Genomic DNA, 22,969 nt, shown 5'->3' on the forward strand with positions numbered 1-22,969 from the left:
TGGTTCTTCCCTTTATCATTTCAACAACACAGTCAGCCTTTATGTAGGACCGCCATATTACTGATTGTGTATTGGTGGCGCAAGAATGTATTCATTCTAGAGTTCTGAGTAAAAAAGTAAGCTTACTTTTAAAGCTGGATATGGAGAAGGCCCATGATAGGGTGGAATGGGAAGTACTTTTAGAGATCTTAAAATGTATGGATTTTGGCTTTCGGTGGAGAAGTTGGATCTATGACTGCTTATCCTCAGCGCACTTCTCTATTATTTTCCAATGTAGCCCGATAGGCTATTTCAATGCCATTAGAGGACTACGACAAGGAAATCCCCTATCCCCCTTCTTATTTTTGATCTATGTTAAATGTTTTAGTCTTATGTTGAGTAAGGTGGAGAGCACAGGGGCTTTTAAGGGCTTTCAAATCGCAAACTCTGATATTTGCGTCTCTCATCTTCAGTATGCGGATGATACTTTAATCTTTATTGATGCTGAAACTTCACATGTTAAGAATGTTACGACATTTTTAGAGATTTGTGAAGTGACTTTAGGGCTTAAGAACTTTCATAAGTCCTCTACGGTGGGGGTTAACTGTAGTGAGTCTACCGCCAGCGAACTGGCCAAGGTGATGGGATGTAGAATGGATTCTTTCCCTATCACTTATCTGGGACTTCCAATTTCATACTCAAAATTCCCCATTTTAGCATGGGATGGGGTACTTGAGAGAATTCAAGTCAAGCTCGACCTTTGGAAACACAAGTACCTGTCTCTGGGGGAAGGGTTACTTTGCTTAGGTCTTGCCTTGCTAACTTGCTAATATACCAAATGTCCCTTATTCACTTGTCAGCTTCGATTGCAAAGAGAATTGAGAGGATGACGAGAGACTTCATTTGGGGATCAAGTGGGGAGAGAAGGAAGTTCCATCTTTTAAGGTGGGATAGAGTCTGCACACCCAAGTGTGAAGGTGGATTGAGTATACGAAAAGTTTCAAAGTTTAATCAGGCTTTGCTTTGCAAATGATGGTGTCGAAGCTTATACCTGAAAAATCATCTTTGGTATCAAGTTTTATGGTCTAAATATGGGATGGATAGGCATAATTTGTGGATTGGGGATGGTAGAGGGAAGGAGGTGTCTTATATGTAGCGGGCTATTTTCAATTGTAGATCCATGATCTTGGGTTACTTCAGATGGAATATGGGGGATGGCAATCAAATCATGTTTTAGCATCATAAATAGCTTGGGGAGTATCCATTGAAGTCTATTTTCCTTGATCTTTATAGGGTTGTTGCCTCTCCTTATCATAAAGTTAGTCAAGTAGTTGAGAAAAGAGGCCAATAGTTTGTATGGGATTTCTCCCTTTTGTATAGAAGGTTAAATAATGTCATGCTTTCCCAATGATGCGTTTTGATGGAACTCTTGGATAAATTCTATATTGCTCAAGGGACAGACGATATTTTGATATGGGAAATTGAAAGGAATGGTTTATTTTATGTCAAATCTTGCTATAATCTCCTCTTTCACGACCGGTAGAGATGGTCGTCCCTCAGTATTGTGCAAATTTGGAAGTGCCCTATACCGCATAAAACTCAAGTCTTCATTTGGTTTGCTGCGCAAGATAAAATCTTAACAATTGATAATTTGCAAAAACGGGGGAAAAATCTTCCCAATATCTGCTTCCTCTGCAAATTGGATGGTGAGTTCGTTGACCACCTGTTGATCCACTACCCATATACGGTGAAGGTATGGCTTTGGTTAATTGGTTTAGCTGGTTTCTCTTTAACGCTGCCCCAGAAAGTGGGTGGGATTGTTTCACAATTTAGTATTCCCTCTTTGCCTAAGGTTGGTAGCACACTTTGGAAGATTGCAAAAGGAATGATTTTATAGGAAATGTGGAAGGAGGGAAACAAAAGGACTTTTGAAGGAGTGGCATTATCCGTGGAAAGGCTTATCCATCTTATTAAGCTTTCTAGCTGGTCATCTCTTTCGGTGGATAAGGGCGGGTGGGGTATAACTAAGGTTGATGTCATGGTCAACCTGACTAACCTTTTCTCTCTGGGGTCTAAACCTTCTAGGCCCAAATGTTTGTGGTATGCCCTGCCTATTGGAAGTTTGTGGTATACCCCGCCTATTGGTGTTGCTACAACAAATTGTGCGGAACTCACGACTCTTTTAAGGGGTATCAAAATTTTATTGGTAAGAACCTAGGCTCTTTTTGGCTAATAGAAGGGGATTCGTTCAATGTCATTAGATGGTGTAAAAAGGAACAGAGGGTACCATAGTCTTTATGGTTATAGATTTTGGATAAAATGGCTAACCTATCAGTTTTTTTTTCCCATGTCAATCGTGAAGCTAATGGCGTTGTGGATGCCTTGGCCAAAGGGGGTGTTTCTCTTCCTTCTCTTTTTGTTTTTGATGATGTAATTTCCTTTTAGTATTTTAATGAAATAGTTGAATCTTAGTAAAAAAAAAAAGTTTTATCCTGTAGGGGAAGCATATAAAGCTTGGCCCATTTTTTATATGGAAATTTGAGATTCACTTCAAAATTCCTAAATGAGTATCTATCATTATCAGAGTCTTTTTTCTAACTATTTGGGGTTAACGAAACGAATTCTAGTCCACCATTTTGCTCTATCAATGCCATAACATCAATGAGTCCATAAACCCCTGTATCCTTTCATACTACTTCCAAAAGAGAGTAGATTCCCTAGCTTTCTTTGGGAGAGAATGTACGAGTGAGAACTTTTGGTTTCTCTAGAAAGAGAAAGAAGAGGTGTGTGGGGCCTTGCAGAGGGGGGCATGTCATGCCCCTAACTAGGGCTTTTTTTATGGGATTTCCTTATGTGGGTCATTTTGGAGATACGAGAATATCTCAATCCTACATAATATGAGATTTTTTTATGTGGGTAATTTTAAAGTCTTATGTGAGTGATTATGGATAGCACCAAATTGAACAAACCTCCTTATCTCAAAAGTAATTGTGGCCATGGCAATATTTGATATGCCTCATTTCGTAATTTCATCTTAGTGAATTTAGTGGATTGAACACCTAAGCTTGGTGAATAAACTTAACATATATAACATCCCCATAAACCAAGAACTAGAACACATGCAATCCATTCCACTCTTATGAATGGGAGTGGCATGCATCTGCGAACCAAAACTTATGGATCTTCTGTACACTTTTAAGTCAGGACATCATGTTGGTGTGAAGGCCTCAGTCTTATGACACAGGCAACACAAAGCCCACTTTTAGGAATGGGCTTATATGAGGGGAAGGGGAAGGGGAAGGGTAAGTCCTTGAGGTCAAGTCCATCCAAGCCTCTCCAAGGTTACTCATCCAATGTGGGCCTATCCTATCCACATTGGAATGCGGAATCATCGGGGAAAGGCGAATAGTCAACCCAAGGGGTGAGTCCAAGCTAACATTTTTGGCAATTAGACTAGAAACTTACCTAGCACCTCACCTAGTGACATTCCTGCAAAATTCATTACGTGTTTTTACGATACTAAGCTAGTCGCTTCAGGCCTAGGTTACCCAACATTTGGGTTTAGATGTATCGAGGATCTCTCTCGCACATGCGCCTTTAATGTATTCACAAAATTGATGGTCTAAATAGGAAACTGCATCATAATCATTTTGGGCCGCTCAAAAGGATGAGCCACTATTACTGGGTTTTGTTGTACTCATTCGACATCTTCCTAATTGAGGTGTCCCTATGTGCTTATTATATTAATACGAATTGTACTTACATATTCTTACTTTACAAAATAAGGTCTGTAGAGCACACCATTCCTATCTTAGGGTAGCCTAATATATCCTTCCTTCGAAGTCTTGGGCTGGCAAATGGGCCCCTTTCGTCTACTTGTGCATCTCGTCATTTTATTGCCTTTATCATATTCAATCAGAGTTCAGATAAGGGTTTCAAAGTGACTCTCGACAAGAGAATCGGGGCTATTCAAGAAGAATCGCAGCAATTCCTCAATCCTAACGAAGTAGTTCTTTTGGAATCCAATAAACAACAACAATTACTTAGGATCAGTTTGTGAATGTGGCACCGTAGTAGAATCATTACCAACGAACCTCAAAACTAAGGCTTGAGCATTGGCCACCACAACTCAGGGTCGGGCTTGGGTTATGGCCCAGGCTCAAGCCCTAGTTAGGGCCACGATATGGCCGCCTCGGTTCAGCTGGCCCAGCCCTGTTTGGTCCGAATGAACCAATTTTCCTTATTTGTTTCTTTTATCTTTTTTATTTCGTCATACTTGACCTGGTCTGGGCTAACAGAGCTAGCTCGGGCTGGGCTGGGCTTAGACCCTATGGGGACAAGGGCTCGCCGCTTCGCTTATTGCTAGCCATACTTATACTGATATATAACAAAGAAAAAAAAAATATTTTCCCCTAAATATAATTAAATAAGTTTTATTTGGTAGCACTTTATACAAGCAGGAGTTGGAAAGCGACAGACAGATGACCTGTAGTAGTAATACAGAAATCCATTTGATCCATGTGGCCATACAAATGGCATGACCAAGTGTATCATCCTCGGATGGATGGTTACAAGGAAAGTAAGGCGTTCACAAGTGGAACAAACATGAATGGTACTGTAGTAACTTCATGGTCATGATGTTATCGTGAATATATGGATCATACTGTATGCTCCGTAGTCATCACTGATAATTTTCCATTCTCTCTGGCGTATCGGCAAAAGAAAAAATATTTCCTTTTCCTGCTCTTATAAAAGGCGAGCAAGCAAGCAAGCGCAATAAATCAGCCCATTGATGACTGTCATTTTTACTCATCTAAATAAATCTGAGAAATAGGAAAGATTGAAACTTTCTCCATTTCATCCATGGAATTTGTTGCAGAAGAAGGGAGGCAACTCAACTCCTCTTCTTCCACTCTCATTCTGGTATTTTTATCTCCTTCTTTACCCATTTTCACCCCATTTTGCCATTCTTTTGCTTTTGGTTTCTTCTGGTTCATGAATTGTTTGTCCCCGATAAATTATCACTGTATCTCGCACTCTCATTCTTCTTCATTGCCCCCTTTGTTATTTTCCATTAATAGTTCATTCATCTCGTTCTTCAAGACATTGTTCAGTACTATAACTCCTTGGTTAGGGTTTCTTATTCTTTAACTCCTTGGTTAGGGTTTCTTATTCTTCTTCTATCGCTTTTGGAACTGTTTGTAGCTAGTACTATCTATGGTTATTGATTGGGTTTCTTTGTTATTCACTGTTTGAATTGATTGTAGGCCATTACTTTGAATTAGTAACATAGGGCTGTTATCTGGTGATCGTTGATTTCTTCTTTGAATGCAAAGAGAACTATCTTTAGTTTATTTCTTTTTATCTCTGTGTTGTTTTGAATTGCTTGTTGCCTGCTCTTGCAATTGGTAACATGGGCAGTTTTAGTTGTTAATCTTGATATATATATATATATATATATTCGGTGGGAACCATATGGGGTTTACTGATTCGGACTCTTTTTTCTTTGACCATTTTGAGTCAGTGTTTAACTAATTGGCCAGACTCGGCCCCTGGCTGAGCCGAGTGCCCGGGTACAACTCAGATAATTAAAACAATAAAAAATAACAATTATATAATTTTTTTTTGGATCAAGGTGTAAAAATTATATATATAATTTGGACGTGTTGTACAATGATTGTTGAGTTTTTACAGTCAAATGCCCCATTTTTGTATTTTCATTTTTTTGGTTTTTTCTTATGTTCCCAACTGTAAATCAAAATTTCTAAATCCATCTGTTTTTTTTACAGCTTATTTTGATTCCTTATGTTCATTTTAGTTTTATTTCACTTTTAAAGTTTTATTTAATTTTTTAGTATTTTTTAAATTTTTATGGCTTTTTTGGCCCTGTATGTTACTCGGCCGAGTCCGAGTTGAGTCCACTTGGACTCGGCCAAGTTACTCAGCTCGAGCCAGAACCGAGTCCAAGACTAAAAATATTGTTTATGAGTTTTTATGGCTTGCACCATCAATTGGTAACTAGGGCAGTTAGCTGTGTTGTGTTTGAATTGTTTATCAATTTATAACACAGGGAAGTTAGTTGTTGATCTTCGATTTCTTCCTTGAATGTGAAGAGCACCATCTGTGGCTTATTGACATTTTTTCGTTTATGTCTTTGAATTGTTTATCAATTTATAACACAGGGAAGTTAGTTGTTGATCTTTGATTTCTTCCTTGAATGCGAAGAGCACCATTTGTGGCTTATTGATATTTTTTCGTTTATGTCTTTGAATTGTTTATAGCCTGCATTATCAATTGATAACATAGGGCAGTTAGCTGTTGATCTTTGATTTCTTTACTGCAAAAGAGCACCATATGTGGTTTACAGTATTACATAGATACTGACACTTGTATCGGTGTCTGTGCGTGCCTAGAGTGTCTGGTACCAGGGGTTAAAAAGTCAGTACTTTCTGGCATGTCCCTACAATATTTTACTCTTTTTTCATATATATAGAAATTTTCACAACTTAAAATAATAAGTGGTTTAGACAATAGCACATATTTTTTTAAGACGAGTGGGAGAGAGAGAGAGAAAGAGAAAGAGAGAGAGAGAGTCCGGGTTCAAAACTCTCGGGTGCATTATTGTGGTCATTTATGTAAGCTTTATGTTTTCCATAGTCACACCAATATTCACAAGAAGTTTTGTGCACCTTATGGTAGAGGCAGCCTCGCTTTAACGAAAGGTTATGTGACTGAACCCCTTTGGGGCATTAAATTTTTGATATTTCAATAGCTTAAAAAAATGTAAATAACTTCGAAAGTATTGTACGGAGTACTTAGACAGGGTGGGATTCAAATTTCAAACCCATTACCTCACCACCGTGCAAGACTCTTACCACTTAAGCACTTTGCTTTTAGTGTTAAGAAATTGAAAGTTATTATAGTAAGACACTTCTATAAGGATGAGTGGCAAGACAAGAAGGGATAGAATTCTAAATGAATACATTCGGGGAATTTAGGTGTGGCCCCAATAGGCGATAAGCTGAGAGAAAGTGGACTTAGGTGGGGCTGGCCATGTGCAGTGCAAACCTAGTACTGCACCTGTTAGGAGGTGTGAGTTAGTTCAACTGGAAGGCTCTAAAAGAGTAAGGGGTAGGTCCAAAAGGACATGGTTGGAAGTAGTGAGAGAAGATAGAGCAGAATGACGGATCAAGATTTGTGCAGCCGACCCCAATTAGTTGGGAAAGGCTCTGATGATGATGATGATGACTTCTATAACAAGTGTCGATATGGTATTGAAAATCTGGGACATCATGCGACATGCATGGTTACGTGTAAGGGCCATTTCTATCCATTTTGACATGTTTCTGAGTGTCAACATGCGACAAACCCCTTGTGGAGTGTCGGTGCAACAATGGTGGTTTATTTAATTATGTTTTATTTCTTCTATGTGTTTTTTTGAATTGTTTATAGCAGTGTTATCAAATTCACTTTCCTTCGGTCGAAGCCTTCGGATTTTAGGCATAAATCGAAGCGAAGCGAAGCGAAACCTGGTGTTGTCGCTTCGGTCAGATTTGGGTCTGCTTCGGGTATGATTTGTGTCTGCCTCGGGTATGCTTTGGGTCTGCTTTGGGCAGCAAGAAATATCTATATAAAATTATTTTTTTTATTTTTTTATTTTTAATTTTTTCCATTATCTGTATATATTTTATGTATAAATATCTAATTTATTTATATTAAATTAAAAAAAAATCTGAAATCTTCCTTTGAATCAGCTGAAGCACTGTGCTTCATTTTTCTCACCAAACTGAAGAAGTCTCTGAAGCAAATATGACAATATTGGTTTATAGCTTGCACTATCACTTGGTAACATAGGGCAATTGGCTGTTGATCTTTGATTTCTTCATTGACTGTGATGAGCACTGTTGTGGTTCGCTGATTAAGGTTTCTTTTTTGTTTGTATGTTTTGTGTTGTTTATAGCCTGCATTGTCGATTGGTAACATTGGGCAGTTAGCTGTTGATCTTTTGATCGCTTCTTTAAATGCTAAAAGGGTTGGGTTTCTTGATGAGCCCTCTGTTTTGCCATGTGTTGGGAATGATGCTTATGGTCCGATGCCCGAAGGAGACCTTGCCATACCCCTCGAAGGTAACTGAATTTAATGATCATTCATATACTGATCTATGATGCTAGCATCTTCTTCTTCTTCTTCTTCTCCTTCTTTTTTTTTTTTTTTTTTTTTTAATTTTTTTTTGATGATTTTTACTTGGCTAAAAGCTTCAATTGGCACTTAGAATTTTGTTGAATTATTATGTGAAGGATGAGCTCAAAAATTTTTCCTTTGTATTTCTTTTCATTTGCTCATGTGTCATATATTATGTTGTAATATTCTTTAGTGTCAACTAAATTTATGGAACTTATTTGAAAAAGTGGTATTTGGTTCAGAATTATTTAAATTAGAGACTAGTTTTGTGATTCAATTAAGGATGTGGTTTGTCGAATGATGTAATTTTGGGGTTAAGGCTTGCATAAAAAATTAAAGACTAGTTTTGTGGTACAAGGCTCAGAACTACTTGGTGTTGAGAATTTCAACGTTGACCTAAAAATCTATTTCACATCTAATTATGAAATTCAGAACTCAAAAAATTGTGCAGACCGAGTAAATCTGCAAACACTTGAAAATCTTGAAAATGAACGTCCTAGATAATGTGTTACAAGATGCTCTATTTTTGGGTCTTGAAATTCTTTTTTTCTCTTTATCCATACATCTTGAGGTTGAGATGTTCAATTAGAGGGTTTGTTAGAGCAACATTTTTTGATTGATTTTTGAGGCATGCCTTACTTCTACAGGATAAGGTTGACACATTATATAAAATTTTTCCTTTAGTGTTTTGACTTCTATTTGAGTGGTCTTTATTCCAATCCATCACATAGACTAGTTGGGGCCTCTTTGATGTAATTTTTTTTGTTGCTTTTGCTATGAAAACTTATGGCTTCTACTTTATCCTTTGTAATGGCAGTTTATGATGCTCCATCTCATGGATTGAGTCTCATCCAACAGAGGTCTCCAGTTGTCAAGGCATGTTTCCAACCATTTACTTAATGGATTAGCTTCGAGTCTCCTACTAGTTAATGGAGTCTCTTTTTCTAAAGACTCATGTATGCTCGGTCTTTCCTAAATTGCTTAGTAAAGAAAGAACAAAGGGTTCTTAACTAATTGAGTTCCGGTTCAGTTAGAGGATGATCAAGTAAAGAAAGAACAAAGGGTCAGTGTCCTTAACTGATACAGTTCTGGTTTGGTTAGGAGGAAGGTACAATCATGTTTTGCTTTTCATGTATGCCCATGATTTTGAAATGTTGATACTTGGAAACATTTAATCAGCATAGGGTGGGAAATTTGATTGATTCAACTAACCTTTCCAATCTACCCTTAGAAACTCGATCAAAGATGATAGAAAGGGAAAATACCTATTATTTAGTATGCAAATGCTTTTATTCTTATCAAATAGGAATAGAAATGAATAATCAATGATTGATATAACTTCTTAATTTATTTTATTCTTTTCAACTAAAATTTAAACAAATACTTCTTTGAGTATGCATGGGGAAAATGAGCACCGCACAACAAACTCGAGCTTTTCTAATGATCCATTTTTGTTTACACTACAAGAGATGGCAATATTTCACTATAAATCTTTTAGTCTTCTAGGATCTTCAATGACCCAAGTGCTAGACCTTCTGCTCGTAGTACAAGGGAGTTATTGCATTTCTTTTCGCAAGTAGCAGCATATGTGCGTTGCTGTCCTTTCTTCTATTATACACTACTATGCATTTCTTGTTTATTTAGTAACTGAAGTGTTATCAGGACCAGACGAGTCATCTAATTTGTGGATTGACTGATTCGGTTAGGCTGGTTGAACTTGACCAGTTCACTATATGACTGGTCAAATTTTTTTAAAAAATAAAAAATTCATAAAAGTAACAAATAAATTGAGACAAAAGGAAAAAATTCAATAAAATTTGAACTATTTTTTACAAGAACCTACACAAAACCCCCTTACTTATCCTTTTCAAAAAAGTTAAGAACCACCCCTAAACTTTAACCTGACAAGCCGAAATGAATGAACTCACAAAACTGAAACAGCAATTATCGATATCCCAAAAACATCGATTATTCAAATCATAATAAGCAAAAAATATATCAAAATCAGCCCCAAAACCTCCAATATTCAACCTAAAAAACAAAAATAAGCAGTGCAATAAACCTATTGTAACTTCCATGGTTCCTTGGAACAACAAAAAATCTCTTTAAGAAAATGAATGAACTAAACAAAACCGAAACAACCATTATCGATATCCCAAAAATAAACAAAATCTACCCAAAGCCTGCAATATTTTACACTAAAAATAACCCAATTATAATGTTTTCAGAAAACTTCCTTTTGCCCTAATCCCCTAAAATTCCCTACTTGGGAGGTGGATAAAGTCCCCAACATATGGCTGGAAATGTCACAAGGATCCCCCAAAAATGGCCTTCAGATTGAGGGGTTTCAGGGGAGAGAGAAAAGAGAAGAAGTTTTGTGTTTTTTGGGGAGGTGGGGGAATCAAATTGCCTACTTGCCCTCATTGTCTCTTAAAATAATATTTTTATGCCCCCAAACCAACTAAAGTGTTTGTTTGGACCAGTGTTTTAAAACCCAGATTGGTGGGATAGATCATTCACGCACATATCCGTGTTCGTTGGATTGGCGATCCAAATCGGTCCAATTAGTAATCCACTAATCCAGGAAATATTAAAAAATGAATAAAATAAAATAAAAATTAAAATAAGGATTTATGGGGTGGGGATTTAGATGGAACCTAAAGAAACATTTAGATAAGCTTAAAAAAAAAGAAATAAAAAAAAATATTTTTTGCGGGGAGGGGGTGATTTGGGGGAGAACCAGGCCGGACCCATAGCATCTCAGAACTGGTTTGGCCCCATCCAATTACATTTGTTTGGACAAAAGCAACCAGATGTGTGGGCATATGGACCTAAAAACGGGGCAGGATAAAAAAAGTTTCTTTTTAGCAGTGTAGGAATTGGGAATGTCAGGTCCAGTGTGGATTAGTTGACTCTGCTAGTGGAGGCATCAAATAGGATATACTCCGGTTTGATACGGGTTTGATGCCACACTAGTTTGGGATCGCCGATCGGATTGGTGGGGGTTTGGTGATTGTTTCGATTGGTCAGACCAGCTAGTCCAGTCTGGGCTTAGTGTTATTGGTAGTAGATATGATTGTTTGAGGGAAAGAGGTGCATCGCTTTAGGATAGCATCAGACATCCCACCACTTATTGTTTCTCTTAGCCATGAAGATCCAATATTGGATAATTTTTGGCGATTTTTTGAACGTAATGTATGTGGTGGTTGATGCTATACATTTATACACATTCTACCATGCTTTCATTAACTCATGGGGCATTACGTAGACGTTATGTTCAATTCATTTATTTCATCTGGAAAATGCATTTCTTTTATCCAGACACGTGTCAATGTCCAACATTGATATGTGTGTCAGAAACACGAACATCAAAATTTGCCCTTTAGACATGACACTTGTACATGATTTGTAATAGAGGTGGGATTTTGTGTGACATGTAGGGCACATTTGGCGTGTGTGAAAATATTTTCGTGAAATTATTTTCATATGAAAGAACTCCCCCATGTGATTATGTGTGAGATTTTTTGGCACCAATTAGTCATAGTGCATTTTTTGCACCAATTAGTAGCCAATTAATGTGAAAAAACTTTCATACCGAATCACTTGGGGAGTTCTTTCATGTAAAAATACTTTCACAAAAACATTTTCACGCATGCCAAATGTGCCCTTAGTACTTTTAGAGTAACAAGTAAAAAAGAAAAGGAAAATAAATGTCGAAGAAGAAGTATCTAAGTTTCTATACTATCGGACGTATGTGTTGATGTGTGTCCTTGGTGTGTGAACACAGGCCAATAACCAAAAACTCGTGTCCAAGTTATGTTGTTTTGGTCTTGAACTTATGCCTCAGACTGATGCTTATCTCTTGTGCTATTACTCTCTTATGAATTTTCATTTCCTTGGACAAACATGAACCTAAACAGGTTGATATCATTCTTTATATAGGGGATGATGATTGAGTTTGCAAAGAATCTCGCTTCTTGTGCATCTGACATGGGTAAAACACATATTATTATTTTGTCGGGTCTAGATTCGGGAAGGAGGCGAAGATGTGACTTGTCTAGGTAAACAAGCAAGAGCTATCTGTCCTAGCATTCCTCATTTGATTGTTCTTATTTTTATGAGTCTGTTCTAATTGATGCTTGTGCTCGCTTTAGTAACATGCAGATTCATTATATTTCGAGTGCAAGTATGGATGGATCAGATGAGGTATGCGAGCATTTAGGGTGGAAAAGACTTCCAGAATACAGTCCAACCCAGAAGAGATGGCAATATCTTGTTTCTTTATCAGAAGGAAATATTGTGCCAGATGACTTCCTCTCTTTTGATGATGAGTTGACAGATGAAGATTATTACCCGAGTCTACCTTTTGCTGCCTTATTTTCTTGCTGCAAGGTACTTTTTGCTACTCTAACGATTCTCTCCCTCCCCTCCACCCTGGCAAAAGGAAAAATAAATGTGGGGAAGAAGTTCATAGGTTTTCTTAGTGTACCGCGACTATTGTTCTGATTTTTTTCTCTGTTCTTGTGTATTTAATAGTTATTGTAATAGTGTCTTGCTAGTCAATTGTAGTGTTTAAAAATTGCCAATCTGGATTGGGAATCAATTATTTTGTTTGGGTTCAGTAGGGAACTAATCCAGTTTCTTTGCCGAACACGGAATCAGTTCGATTAGGTGGGAATCTTGGTTTTGTCAGAGACTTGCGATTTGTCCGTTGAATCAGCGATCCAGGTCATAGAACTGGGTCATTCCCACTTAATTTAAATTTCTACATTTTTGTTTTTTTCTTTTGACCCCAGAAAATTGGCTGATCTGGATTCGATCACCAAATATGGATCGGTACACCAGAAGGCCTATCCAACACCCGATTTCGGGTTTTAAAGCACTTGTCTAATGTGTTGTATGGTACAAACCATTTAGCTTAGCACATGTAAATTGACTGTGTCCCTAATGAACATTTGGGATACTGACATTATCAGGCAAAAGATTTGAAAGTGACTTGCATATTGAGCTATTGTTCTGAAGGAGACAATATACCTGATTCTTTCCGAATGGCAGAGGCAGCATGCCATCTTCTTGGTGTGAGAATGAATGACATCCATGGTAATTTTTCTCATGCTACAATGTTTCTTTCGCTCTTTTTCATTTTTCTTCTTTTTGGGGCATCTGGAAATAGGAATCAAGTATTTTTTGGCCCATTTGCAAAATTATAGGAATTTGATGATTTTAGAATAATAATTGTTTGTTTATTATTATTATTTTTATTTTTATTATTGATATGAATGACATTTATTGTCTGTCATTCATTTTTAGCAAATGAACCTGGAGGATGGCTTATTCCTCTATCATGGAAGACTGTTTATGGTCCCCCTCCAGATATCTCACTATTCTAGAAGGAGAGCCTGGGATCATTTTTGTGGCAGAGGTGAGGTTTATGTGGACTTGTTTCCACGAAAAAAATATTTTTAAGCAATCATTGTGGAGAGTTGTGCATGGTTACATTAATATGCAGAACACTAGAAATGAAGAAATTATCAAAATTTATGAGTTTTGAATTTTGATTATGCGTAAATGATGTCTGACCAGTAGTAGTTGAACCACGAGTTATGTTGGAAATGTATTTAGTCCATGACGTTCATACTTAAGTTTCTCTTTGTTCATTTAGGCATGTAAGGAATTGAAATATGAATTTTATGGGTTTCATAATAAGATCTAAAGATCGTCATCATCATCAAAGCTTTTTCTTAGTTAATCGGGTAGGCTATTCTTTAACAAAATTTTATATTGATTATCTATCTAACCCAATCTGTCATTCTACCCGAGCTTAAGACGACCGGTTAAGAAAAAGTTTAAGGCAGGCATCCGACCACCATAAAACATCCAAAAATATCTGCTGAATTTAAGAAACAATAGAAATACATGAATGTCTGTCAATTTTGACATAGGATGACGTATGTTTTTGGCGTATCCCCTCGTGTCATTATTTTATCTAACGCAATTTTTAGTTGAACACTTGAACTAATTGACATGGGATTTCATCATATCGTTCCTTAAATGCTCTTTTACTCTCATCTACTAAAAACGATGCCCCTATATTTTTCCTTTTAAAATAAAAGAACAAAACAGCTCTTCATCATTATACTGAAAGGATGGGTCTCTGTGCGTCAGCCTATGCACCCTGTTGAAATGCAGTCTCCTTCCAAAATCCAATCCTGTTGAAGTGCAGTCTTCTTCCAAAATCCAATCTTTATTTTGAATCTAAATTTTAACTGATCCGTAGTATGAACCACAATGATCATGAATCTGAAAACAAGTAAAATTTAAATCTTAAGGATGTACGATTTTAAATTTTGTTTTTGGATTATTTATTTTTAATTCTTTTAAAATAGCATATTTTAAGGTTTAGATTCATTTTTTTTAAAAGGTACAAATCATGGTGGTCGATTATTCAGAGTGAAATTTTAAATCCAAAATGCATTTCTAAGATGGACTGGGATGCATATGGTGTAATAGGGTGCAGTTTATCTACGGAGTCAACATTTAAACAATCAAAATAAGGTGCATCTTCAAATTTTGCAAGATGCAAGTGCTGGAGATCTTCACGATGACATGAAAACCTATTTTCAGCCATATGAAGTTTAATAATCCAAAAATGGTGCAAATCAACTATATCTATAAATACTTGAACATCTTCAAAATGGACGGTCTAGAATATTATATTATACAATGCACTGTTTTTAAGGATTTGAAAATGTTTTTTTTTATATCCATACATCTTGAAGCCAGATGATCAATTGGACTTCCAATTTTCATTGGGCTCCAAGGTACGCTTTATCTTCTTATTTAAACTTTTTCTATAGTGATACACCAAACATGAAAGATATGGTAAAATGTTCCAATTTTTTTCATCAACAAATCGGTATTTGAATACTGAAGAAGTGATTTAACTGATTTTGTTTAGAGCAGTATTTAAAACCTTCTACCAGGATTGGAAGGTGGGCGATTTTGGTTTTTGGAACCTCAATCTTTTCCATTGTCATTTTTTTTGTTTTATTTTATTTTATTATGTTAACTAGAACCCAATTTTACACAATAATTTCCAGCATCGGACTGCGCGATTGAAACCAGAACCTAGCAATTCAGGGCCCAATTCGTATTTTTTAATCACCATTCATTGCCAGTTTTCCCTTTCAAGCATTCTTTTCAGCGTTTTACTTTGTAGATAGATGATATTGTCGAACAATCGATATTCCTCATAAAAAATCTGTCATCCTGTCAAAAGTCTTAACCACCTCCTTTTAAAAATAAAGAAGTCTGATTTTCTTATTGAAGCTCTGAATAATTCTCCTGCGCGTCGTGGCTTTCGTATGTATTTGAGGTAGGCTACCCTCTCTTTTTGTATTCCCACCGCTTACCAACCCCTAAATTAAAAAACTCAAAAAAACCTTAGGGATGATCGTTGCAGGGAGAAATGTGAAAGTGTTGTCCGTCATGGTGTCAGGTGTATATTTAGTGATGATGATCAGCGTTTGACTAGTCGGTCCGAGTCGTGAGCGCTCGGGCTCGCCCCTGGCAAGCTCGAGTTTTCCCGAGTTAGGTGTCTTAGGGATATTAAAAAATTTTATAAAAAAATAAGAAATCTATTTGTAATATATATGTAAAAGCAATGATCCAATGCAACGGTTGTATCATAGTATAATAAAACGATACTTCTAAAAAACCATGTTTATGGTATTTGTATGACCCCAAATTTTGCACGCACACTCTTTTCATCTCAATAATCAATCTAAAAATAAATAAATAAATAAATAAATAAATAAATAAAAAAGGTTCAATTTCTAGATATGGTCAAAATGAGTCTCCTCCAAAAATGAATATAGACCACTCATTTTGTGAATTTCAATATCTTAGTCTTTATAAAATCAAAATCATTTTTTTATTTTTTAAAATTGTTCATCTAATGATAATAAAGTCATCCAATAAAATTGAAAATGAAAAAATCTTTCTAAAACCTTGATCTAATCATCTCACCAAAATGAATGGCCTATGTTAATTGGGCTAAAAAAATAATTTATAAGTTGTGTTTTCGATTTTTTCTTTTTTTGTGATTGTTGATTAGAATGAAAAGAGTCTATATTTCAAAATTTGGATCAAACAAATAGTCATAAGATGGTTTTTTAAAGTTATTGCGTCATATTACTATACAACGGTTGCATGAAATCAATACTATATATATATATATATATATAAAGATATTCTAAACTTCATAACCTTTCAAATTATAAAGGTTCAAGATAGAGAGAGTTGTGAATGGTGGGTTTATTAATTTATTGTCTATTTTTTTAAAAAAAGTTACTTTTGTGGGCAAATTTGTAAATATTACTACAAGATAAAGGGTATTTTTGTCATCTCCATAAGGGGTAAAATTGAAATTTTAACGAAAATGCAAGAGTACTCTACAAATAAAGTTTCAAGATACTAACTTCCAAAATGTCACTGTACTTTTGTAAAAATTTCAAATTTATCGTTCTTAATGGTAAAGTTACATATTTAAATAATTTTTTAATAAAAAATAATGATTGTTTTAATAAATACGCCCATCACAACCCCTTCTTCTAACTTGAACCTTTGTATTTTGAGGGGTTGTTAACTCTAAACAAATATATATATATATATATATATATATATATATATATATATATATATATATATATATATATATATATATATATATATATATATATATGAGATAATCTAAACTTTACAACCCTTCAAATTACAAAGGTTCAAGATAGAGAGAGTTGTGAAGGGTGGATTTATTGATTTTGTAATCTATTTTTTTAAAAAAAATTACTTTTGTGGGGCAATTTTATAAATATTACTACAAGACAATTACTTTTGTCATCTCCATAAGGGATAAAGTTAAAATTTTAATTAAAAGACAAAGGCACTCTACAAAAAAAATTTCACTGTACTAACTTCCAAATTGCCATTGTTTTTTTGTGAAAATTTCAAAATTGTCATTGCTTGATGGTAACTTTATCTATTTAAATAATTTTTTAATAAAAAAGTAATGATTGTTTTGATAAATGCACCCATCACAACCCCATCTAACTTGAACATTTGTGTTTTGAGGGGTTGTTAACTCTAGACAAACTATATAATATATATATATATATATATATATATATATATAGTAATAATATTATGAGACCTTCCCAACACCCATGTGAGTAGGACCCTAAAGGATCACCATTAAATTTTGATACAGATCTCTAAAAAGCCCATTCACCCAAATCCCACACCCATGTCATAACTTTTCTAAAGATATGTGTTAAAATTTAATGGTGATCCTTTCGGGTCCTACTCATATGGGTGTGGGAGGGTCTCATAATATCATTTCTCATATATATATATATATATATATATGAAAAACTCTTCTCAACGCTTGTAGGTGAAAATAAACAGTAATTTCGCCTATCCTTATTACCATCCAAACTTCATTGTATAGTCACAGTTATCCGGTAGTATGTCAATTTTCAATTTTTTTTTTCTTCTTCTCAACGCTTATAGGTGAAAATAAACAGTGATTTCGCTTATCCTTATTACCATCCAAACTTCATTTTATAGTCACAGTTATCTGGTAGTATGTCAATTTTCATTTTTTTTTCTTCAAATCCAAATTACTTGAAATTTTAAGCGTGTATACATCTTAGTGAGGCACACTTAATAAAAATATGAAAAAAATAATTTGTAAAATATAAATTGACCAAAATACCCCCTAAAATTGACAGGGGTATTTTGGTCAATTTATATTTTTTCGAATTATTTTTTTTCATATTTTTTGGTCAATTTATAAGAAGTACACACGCTCCAAGTTTCAGATCATTCTGATTAGTAAAAATAAATAAAAATTGAAACAATACCGGACAATTGTGACTGTGCGATAAAGTTTTAATGGTGTTGAGGGTAAGCGAAATGAATGTTCATTTTCGCCTACAGGATAATCTAAACATTTAGCACCTTTCAAATTACAAAGGTTAAATATAGAGAGTTGTGAAGGGTGTATTTATTAATTTTGTAGTTTATTTTTTATAAAAAGTTACTTCTGTGTGAGGGCAATTTTGTAAATATTACTATACAACAAGGGGTACTTTTGTCATCTCCATAAAAGGTAAAGTTGAAATTTTTACTAAAAGACAAGGGCGCTCTACAAATAAAATTTCAGGACACTAACATCTAAAATGCCATTCTATTTTTGTAAAAATTTCAAATTTTCTCTTGCGTAATAGTTGAGTTATCTATAAAAACAGTTTTTAAATAAAAAAGTAATCATCTTTTTTATATATACACCCATCACAATCCCTTCTAACTTTAACCTTTGTATTTGGAGTGGTTGTTAACTCTAGACAAACCCATATATATATGAGCAATGATCCAATGCAATAATTATATCGTAGTATAATGCAACGACACTTTTAGAAAACCATGTTTGTGGTATTTGTATGATCTTAAAATTTTCACAGACACTCTCTTCATCTCAATAATCAATCCCCCAAAAGAAAAAGTTCAATTTGAACCCTAGATATGGTCAAAATGAGTCCCCTCCAAAAACAAATCTAGACCATTCATTTTGTGAATTTCAATATCTTAGCCTTTATAAAATCAAAATCATTTTTTTCTTTTTAACATTGTTCATCTAATAATAATAAAGGCATCCAAAAAATTTGGAAATGAAAACATCCTTCTAAGGCCTAGATCTAAGCATCTCACAAAAATGAACGGTCTATGTTTATTGGGCTAAAAAAATACTTTTTAGGTTTTGTTTTCAAAATTTTCTTTTTTTGTAATTGTTGATTAGAATGAAAGAGTGTATACAACGGTTGCATGAAATCATTGCCCTATATATATATATATATATATATATATATATATATATATATATATATATATATGCTTTCTATCATGGCAAAGATTAGAAAGTGTTTTGGTCATGAATACTTATTTTTATATTTTTAGAGTATTTTGAAAATACTCCCAATAAGAAATGGATTTTTTAAAACTTATTTATTTACTAAGTTTTTAACATTTTATTTTGATGTGGTTTTCTTAATCTTACTTTAAACATACAGTTCCTTTTTTTCTTTTCTTTTTTGGACTTTTTCTGTTTTTTATAATTTTTTTAACTTATTTTTGCAGCTATGGTGCTCAGTCCTCGAGCCAAGTTACTTGAACTTAGGCCAAGTACTCATTCATATCAGGCATGAGCCGAGTACTCAGCCTGAGTAGTGGTTTTGAATATTGATAATGATATACCGGTGCGGCCTCCATAGGGCTAGATTTTATGATATTTTGTAAAATTGCACCCCAAAATACTACTGGAAAATGCAAATTCCATGTTAGAAAACATTATGATGGTCTGCAAATCTATTGGTCACCCTTGATTATGTAATTATTATTATTTGAACATTAGCCCTTGGCTAAAGAATTTGATGCATAAAAAATATTACAGATCGTATTTCGTTTCTTTTCTTTTCTGTTTTTCTTCAAGATCCATAATTGTCGAGGTTGAATGATACAGATATGAGTTTTTCTAGTGAGGGACCTGCTGCTGTATCATAGTTTTAAGATGGCGACAACCCGGCACTAGCCCCTCCATAACAATAATGGGCGGCGGAAGGTGATATTTCATGTAAGGAAAAAGTTTATGTAGTGCCGAGGCTCTAAACAAATTTTATTAGAACCCACTTCAAAAAATTTATTAGAAGAGGTTGTTTTGACGTCCAAATATCTTCAAATTGATGATCTCGACATCAAGATCCATGAACATGAGAAAAAAAAATGGATTTCAAGTTTTGGTTATAAGATTTACTATGAAGACTTTTTTCCTTTTTTTTGCAATATGAAATTTTGGGAATCATTTTAGAATTACTAGACGATTGTTTTCATAAACAAATTTGAAGTACGAGTTTTCTGACACCTAGATTTCGTCATCTAAAAATTGGATGGTCTCTATTCAATCTTGAGACATACATAGAGGCTACAACCAGGATTTTTTGTTTTTGTTGAGGTTAATCTTTGAGTTGAAAAGGCTGCATCCTGAAATTTAAGGTCCTAAAATTAATTCTGGGTGGGGTTTTACCGGAGGGAGTAAATGGAGGTTCTAGTCGTGCGGGAGTAAAATTCTTTTGGTTTATGTAAAATACATAAAAGAAAACTTACTTTACCTTACCAATTGGGTAGAATAGGAGAATATGTATGTGTATATGATGCTCCAGGTGGATAAAAAATGGTTTTGAATCCATGAGGCTTGGATTTCCTTGGATTCTTTGTGATGAAAAAGTGGTTAATGCAATCGAAACCCATTATTTCCCAAACACACTTAGCCAAGAAAACATAATGAATGGAAGCAAAGTTCCATCATTTTATAACCATGTGCGTCCAATTTGGGTTTGAGGTTGATGTGGTAAATCTTAACCGTTAATATCATGTTAAAAGTGGTTAATCGATTAGGTTGGTGTGTTTGGGACCCAACATGTCCTTTCGGATTTTACTAATTATCGTGGGGTAGGGTCTAATGACAAGGTATTTTTAAATGGGTGTGGTTGGTATAAGGCCGATGCCCTAAACAAGTAAAGTAAGATGCACCTTCAAATAGTACCAAAGTATATTTTTTTAGTATCATAAATCTTTATGATGGTCTGAAAATTTATTTTTATCGGTAATTATAGAATTTAAAGATTAAACAATAATATAGATCAAGTAGATATATGAACACTTAAAAATCTTGAAAATTGACAGTTTAGATAATATGTTACATGACGTAAGATGCCTTATTTCCGAGACTAGAAATCGTCCACATATCTTGAGGTCGAGATGATTTTTATGAAGCCACCTCTCTCTCTCTCAATCTCTCTCAAGTGGCGTAGGAAGACTTAGGTTAGAGTCCAATACAAAGATAAAGATAAAGAAGTCCCATTGTCCGTTTCATGATGGTGAAAGGCATGGAAAAAAACGAGAGGAGTGGGCTTTAAGGTCAATGGTATCACATGGCCACGCACGTCTCCTCTGAATTGTATGACCCCCTTCCTCTCCCTCTCTCGCTCTCTCTCTCTACATACAATAATGACACACTTCCCAGGCAGTCCTACATCTACATATATACTCTGCATTTTTGTGTTTTAGAGAGAGAGAAGTACTTAAAGAGCAGTGTTTGACTACTCGGTCCGAGTTTTGAGTATTTTGGCTTACGGGCCTGAGTTTTTCTGAGTTGGGTACCCTAATCTGCTATATTAAAAAAAATAATTCAAAGAATATAAAAAAAAAGAATTTATTTGTGATATATCTTTTTATATTTTCTATCATTTTGTTTTGACAAAGATGGAAAGTGTTTCGATAATGAATATTTTTTTTTATTTTTTATTTTTAAAATTATTTTTAAAATACCTACAGTCACAAATTGATTATTTTTAAACTTCATTTTTTCGATACTTTTTTTAATGTGTCTCGTTTAATTTTACATTAATTATATTTTTATTCTTTTGTTAAAACATTAGTAAATACCCGGCCCGACCGGTGGCTCAAGGAAGAGAGAGAGAGGTGGGTGATGAAGCTTCGAAAAGTAAAAGATGAGCATGACAGCATATGTGAATAGTTAATGGACATGGTAAAGCTGTGCTACCAGCATTTGCGTGACTCTCGACCTTTTTCTTACCTTCCCAACTAATCCATCCATACATACATACATACATACATACATACCCTTCACTTTTCTCCTACTCTTTCTTCTCTCTCTTCGCAATTCAAATCCAAACTTTCTTCTCTCTTCTTTCTCTATCTCTCTCTCTCTCTCTCATGGGTCAAAGTTGCGAACCGCATGGCCCAGAGTGCCTCTCATTAAACAACCCCATTCAACAAACAAGACTCTCTTGTGGGCCCACCCTCATATGATGTATGCTATGATTTCCCCCTTTTCTATCTTCCTGTCTAGGAAAAAGATTTAGTGGTTTGTGCGGTCCACCACCATCATATGGTGGGCCGCCCAAGAAAAACATGGTGGGATTTTTACTTGTCCCTAGATTTTAACATCATCACGCCAGAAGGTCAATTCTATATGGAAAATATTTGAAGATACAAAAAAAGAAAAAATCTATATACGGTTGAGGCTCTAAACCATCAAGTTAAGGGTATCTTAAAAATTCATTAGAAGCGGTTGTTTCAAGACCCAAAAATAGACAAACTCATCATCTCCACCATGTATAGATAGATATGAGAAAAAAATGATTTTTAAGTATTGAAAATAGTGTATTTTGTAACAAATTTTGTGTAACGTTAATTTACAAGATTTTCAAGAATTTATAGATATGCTAAATATACACTATTTTTTAAGTTTTAAACTTTATAATTAGAGATAAAAATAAAATTTTGTCATCACAAAGATTTTCAGTATCAAAATATCTTTTAATACTATTTGAAAGTGCGCCTTACTTTGATTATTTAAGCTTCAACCTTATATAAACCACACCAAAAAAAAAAGAATGCTTCCCAAAGGAAAAAAAACGATGTAGTTTCTACCAGGGGCTTTATGAAAACAAAGTAAAGCCTTACCTCATATCATTATTCAAAAAGTACTTTGAGCAATGGAAATCTCCACGATGGTTTTAAAATCAATTTCTAATGTCAATTACGGAATTTGAAGCCTTGAAAATGACACAGATCTACTGCACCTACTTTTAGGGTGAAATAGACGGTCTGGATAATATGTTACAATATACACTATTTTAGAACTTGAAATCCTAATTTGTTTACACCC

The 22,969-nt window shown here is 34.7% G+C and overlaps 1 protein-coding gene across 2 annotated transcripts; it reads left to right on the forward strand.

Moving 5' to 3' along the window:
* The first annotated feature begins 4,459 nt into the window (after positions 1–4,459).
* Positions 4,460–13,893, forward strand: LOC18446013 (clast3-like protein). Of its 2 annotated transcripts, XM_006856139.4 has the most exons (7): positions 4,460–4,902; positions 7,940–8,105; positions 8,978–9,036; positions 12,103–12,221; positions 12,315–12,552; positions 13,137–13,260; positions 13,471–13,893. In XM_006856139.4, the coding sequence occupies exons 1-7, from the start codon at positions 4,843–4,845 to the stop codon at positions 13,548–13,550; spliced, it is 846 nt and encodes a 281-aa protein (XP_006856201.2). In that variant the 5' UTR covers positions 4,460–4,842; the 3' UTR covers positions 13,551–13,893. The 2 variants fall into 2 exon arrangements, with proteins under 2 accessions (XP_006856201.2, XP_088712903.1); XM_088856777.1 differs by lacking the exon at positions 8,978–9,036 and having other exon boundaries at positions 4,758–4,902.
* The last annotated feature ends 9,076 nt before the right edge of the window (positions 13,894–22,969 follow it).

The sequence above is a fragment of the Amborella trichopoda genome, chromosome 13 (assembly GCF_054954075.1).
Source record: "Amborella trichopoda isolate Santa Cruz 75 chromosome 13, AtrichopodaSantaCruz75HAP2 v2.0, whole genome shotgun sequence".
Taxonomy (NCBI): Eukaryota; Viridiplantae; Streptophyta; class Magnoliopsida; order Amborellales; family Amborellaceae; genus Amborella; species Amborella trichopoda.